This window comes from Macrobrachium nipponense, chromosome 17, assembly GCF_015104395.2.
Source record: "Macrobrachium nipponense isolate FS-2020 chromosome 17, ASM1510439v2, whole genome shotgun sequence".
NCBI classification, from domain to species: domain Eukaryota; kingdom Metazoa; phylum Arthropoda; class Malacostraca; order Decapoda; family Palaemonidae; genus Macrobrachium; species Macrobrachium nipponense.
The window spans coordinates 78,015,783-78,020,782 of NC_087210.1; the positions used below are offsets into that span (position 1 = coordinate 78,015,783).

The 5,000-nt window shown below is 39.5% G+C and overlaps 1 protein-coding gene across 1 annotated transcript in view; it reads right to left on the bottom strand.

Moving 5' to 3' along the window:
* Positions 1-1,986: 1,986 nt before the first annotated feature.
* LOC135195959 (protein fem-1 homolog C-like) overlaps positions 1,987-5,000 on the bottom strand; it is an 8,617-nt gene continuing 5,603 nt past the window's right edge. The window contains exons 5-8 of the mRNA XM_064222462.1: positions 4,748-4,805; positions 4,435-4,628; positions 3,569-3,755; positions 1,987-3,188 (exon numbers count right to left, since the gene is read on the bottom strand). Coding sequence (XP_064078532.1) covers positions 2,129-3,188; positions 3,569-3,755; positions 4,435-4,628; positions 4,748-4,805 — 1,499 coding nt within the window. The 3' untranslated portion in view covers positions 1,987-2,128. The remainder of the gene's footprint in view (positions 3,189-3,568; positions 3,756-4,434; positions 4,629-4,747; positions 4,806-5,000) is intronic.

Genomic DNA, 5,000 nt, shown 5'->3' on the forward strand with positions numbered 1-5,000 from the left:
TTTCCTTTCCTTTCCTATCGGTGAAAAAATAAAGGGGGGAAAAAACAGAGGTATAATCACACAGAAGGACGACGTGCGCAACACCTGATTGTGTTCAGCGGCGTCTTAAAAACAGGATACAAAAAAAAAAAAAAGGACAGTATTGGTAGTTTGTTAGCGTCATCGATTATTGGGTTTTTTTGGAACCTTCAACATCTACTTACCAGCGACACTCGTGACACAGAATAACGGCTCATTCTCCTCTTGGCAGACTCGTTTTTTGCGCGCTTGGAAGAGAGAGAGAGAGAGAGAGAGAGAGAGAGGAGTTACAAGGATTATGATATCTCAAAGAGGAGACATCGTGTGCTCCCTTATCGCTAGGAGCAGGTTTTACTGTTCATTCACAGTGGCCTAATGATTTTGTCTATCTTTTGAACTCTTCCACACAGATGGTGAAAGAGAGAGAGAGAGAGATGTGGGGTAGAGGGAGACAGACTGACAGAGAGAGAGAGAGAGAGAGAGAGTCGATTTGTTTTGCAATGAGAGGCAAAAATGAATTCGCTTATTTATTTATCCTTCTTTTTATTTATTTTATTTCAATAGATTGGAGCAACTCCTTTGAAAGTTTAGCATTCTTTGCAAAGTAAGAAATATGTCACTGATCGTCAGGCCAGGTTTACTTAAGACTTAATGAGGGTCAAAGCTTGCCTGTTCAAATTTCCTGTCTTTTTAGACGATGTGAATATCATTCATAACCAGACTTTCACTTTCGTAACACAATAGGGACCCTGACGTGCTGCTCAGTAAGCAAGAGCCTGTGCTGGCATAAAACAAGATTATTCTAAAACAGCAGCAACAGAGTACTATTAAAGGTTAGTAGATTCAAGAAAATTCCTAAAATTTGCGAAACATTAGTCGTGACGAAAAAAAAAATCGAAGGACAGCATTCTGCGTATTTTTCAGCAGAAACCGACAATTGACAATCAAAGAAAACTCCGAAGAGACAAAGCTATTTATCTTCCTATATATTTTAATTTATAAAACCCTTGCTCTATCCATGACAGGGTGAAAGCTACTTGAATTTTTAGTCTTATGAAGCTCCTTTTTTCACTCTTTACAAATATATTAATATTCAGTGTAAGGTAAGGAACACATGGAGGGTTGACTTAATACGAATTTATTTTGTCACTTTTGTATGATTAATCTGCCACAGCTTTCTCATCTTCTTGGGTATATAAATATATAATAATTTTCATTGGCGTATTCTCAGAATAATTTTCATTGACGTATTCTCATAATAATTCTCATTGACGTATTCTTATAATAATTTTAATTGGCGTATTCTCAATAATTCTCATTGACATATGCTCATAATTTTAATTGACGTATTGTCATGATAATTCTCACTGACGTGTTCTCATACTAATTCTCATTGACGTGTTATCAATAATTTTCAGTGATGTATTCTAATAATAATTTCCATTGACGTATCTCATAATAACTTGCAAGATAATTTTCACTGACGTATCTCATAATTTTCATTAACGTATTCGCATGATAATTCTCACTTACGTATTCTCATAATAATTCTCATTGGCGTGTTATTAATAATTCTCACTGACGTGTTATTAATAATTTTCAGTAATGTATTCTCATAATCATTTTCATTGACGTATCTCATAATAACTTGCAAGATAATTTTCACTGACGTATCTCATAATAATTTTCATTGACGTATTCTCATAATAACTTTCATTTACTACATATTCTTATAATAATTTTCAATGACGTACTCTCATAATAGTTTTCATTTACTACATATTTTTATAATAATTTTCATTGACGTATTATCATAATAACTTTCATGTACTTCATATTCTTATAATAATTTTCATTAGCGTATTCTTATAATGATTTCCATTGAGACGCATTCTCAAAATAATTCTGAGAATAATTTTCATTGACATATGATCATTTTCACTGGCGTCTCTCATAATAATTTTCATTGTCGTATTCACATAATCCTTTCAATTTACGCATTCTCATACTAATTCTCTGCTAGAATGGTATCTGCGAATGTCTCATGAGTAATCGTAAGATGGAACAAAAGACAGATTTGATTCCAGCATCTAACACAAAACGACAGCGATCAGTGGATGTCCACAAACTGCGAGAGTCGCGGCTGCAAGATCGTCTTGTAAGGGATGTCATGTTTCCGAACAGCCGCAGCAGCCAGGCACTGTAGGGACGTATGACGCGCAACGTTGACCATACTAGAGATATCTTGACCTCGAGCAGTCATCAGAGACCCGAAAGTCTGCTCCAGTTGATTGGTGGCGTCTAAGTGAGCGCCGGCCTCTAGGAGAGCATCCAGTATCTCGCTGAGATTCTCCGTATTGTCGGCGAGGGCGTGGAGGGGAGTGTTACGCATCTGATCCGTCGCCAGAGGGTCAGCGCCCACCTCCAGCAAGAGGTGCACAATTTCCAGGCTGGGGAAGGCGATGACAGGCAGGGAGCGCGCGCGATTCGCGAAGCCTCCCCTGCAAGCGATGTGGAGAAGGGTCCAGCCCGACAGACCTCTGGGGTCCCTCTTCACTATCTGGTGCACGGCTCTCTTCACCGCGTCCCACTGGGCCTCGGAGAGGTCGGGGCGTAATTTTGTCAGCAGCGATACGTAGTGCATTGACATGACGAAAAGGAAGTGTAAGTCGTTGGAAAGCTTCCCACGTCCAAATTTATCGCCGGGTTTCATCTTGCACGAGATAAAGTCTATTTCTTTCGTCAATCTTTGCAATAGATTCACAAGATCCCCGAAGTACTTGACTGGGGTGCAGTTTCTGCAGTGCGCTTGTCTCCTGTGGATCAAAGCCGTAAACACATCAGTGAATGAATTGAGGAGTAACATTCTGCTGTGGTCTAAAGGTTCTTGATTTTTCTGCCGCACGTCGACGGCGTGCATCCAGAGGCCGAAACACCTTTTGAAATCGCCCTTATTCGCGTAATAGAAGCCCCTGGACCTGATATGTCGCAGTGTGCGAAAATGGGAGAGTCCTACAACCCTCTCCCTCACGAGGAGGGCCTGCACTCGTATCTCGTCTGGGTTCGACTCTATGCCTTCTAGTTGCTCAAGGGTCGTGATTTCTTTGATGTTCTCGCACGTCCCAGGGTCCTCCGTAGCTTTGGGGTAGGTGAGGGAGCCGTCCACATACCTGGAAATACATTGTGAATGTTTATGATGTTGGCCTTGCCTTTATCCTTCGAGTTCCCCGCGCGAAGAATATAGTGAATTCCAGTAAACCGAATTTGCCAGGAGCATTTTAAATTGTATTGTATAAAACGGTTAGAATGAAGAATGATACAACAATATAATGACAATTTTTGGAGAATAAACCTGAATGAAAAGAAGAATCATTACATTTAGGTATTTCTAATTAATTGTTATGACTACAGAGGCTGGTTAGTAATGTCATTGTTTAGTCTGCTTAAGGCTGTATTTCTTAATCACAGGTGGATATGACTGATGCAACTTGGCCTTATATCCATCACTCCTTCACAAAACGACAAGATTTCCTGAGTAATATATCCTCACCTCCGACTCATTGCTAATTTCCAGCACCTGACAGCACTGGCCATATCATTCTTCTCGTCGACAAAAGTAGCCCCGAGAAGTTCCAGAGCGTCGATCCTCTCTCTTATGGGAATGTCCCTTATTTTAGTAAGATACGTTACAATTTTCTCATCACCAAGAACGCTAGCGGCAATTAATGGCGTTATACCTGGAGAAGAGAAGACGATATATTATTCTGAGGGAAACTGATTGATCTGGTATATGACTGGTCTTGAAGGGCTAATTTTGCAGAATTGGTGCTATATGAGATCTCTCACAATAATACCCATTTCCATATAAGATCTCTCACAATAATACCCATTTCCATATAAGATCTCTCACAATAGTACCCATTTCCATATAAGATCCCTCACAATAATACCCATTTCCATTTAAGATCTCACACAATAATACCACTTATCATATACTACATGAAATATTATTAAACTTTAGCTCAGTTCAGGACATTACATGACGACCTTGGGAATCTATATACGTCAAGTACCACAAAATTTATGGAATATAATCATTTTCCAACATAATTCCATATAAGAATCTCTCACATAATCCCATTTCACCATATAACGATCTCTACAAGGTACCCTTTCCATATAAGATCCTCCAATAATACCCATTTCCATTTAAGATCTCACACAATAATACCACTTATCATATACTACATGAAATATTATTAAACTTTAGCTCAGTTCAGGACATTACATGACGACCTTGGGAATCTATATACGTCAAGTACAAAAACTTTGGATATAATCATTTTCCAACTAATTCATTCACGACCCCCCCCCCTTCATTCACACCAAACCAAAAGAAACAGGCGTACGACTCACCTGAACGATCGACTTCCACCCGAGCGTTGCTGTTCATCAACACCTTCACCACTTCGAGGTGTCCCGATTCTGCGCATGCGTGCAGCGCGCTCTTCCCGTCTGTCTTCTTCTTGTTGACGTTAGCCCCGACGTCAACGAGATACTTCACAAGTCGTGATGGCCATTGGCGGAGGCGAGCATCAGGCAGGTGGATCCTTGCAAGTCAATGGCTTCGACGTCTAGAAGATTGAATATGTAATGAAAATATGACTAAATAAATTGAAAATTTGAAAAATAAACCCACAAAATTACTGTGTATAACGTGTTTACTTACAAGTATGTAAATTTTATTTTACTCAACACTGGAGTACTTGCAAGCCCTATCTGTGGCCCTTTTTCAAGAGATGTGTAGGTTGTCAGCCTGGGTCAAGGCCCAGCAGTCTACGCATCTCTTGAAAAAGGGCCACAGATAGGGCCTGAAAGTACTCGAGTGTTGAGTAAAATAAAATGCAAATACTTATGAGTAAACAACACGTTATACACAGTAATTTTGTCTGTTTCTTTTTCAATCCTCAGAAGAAAACTGA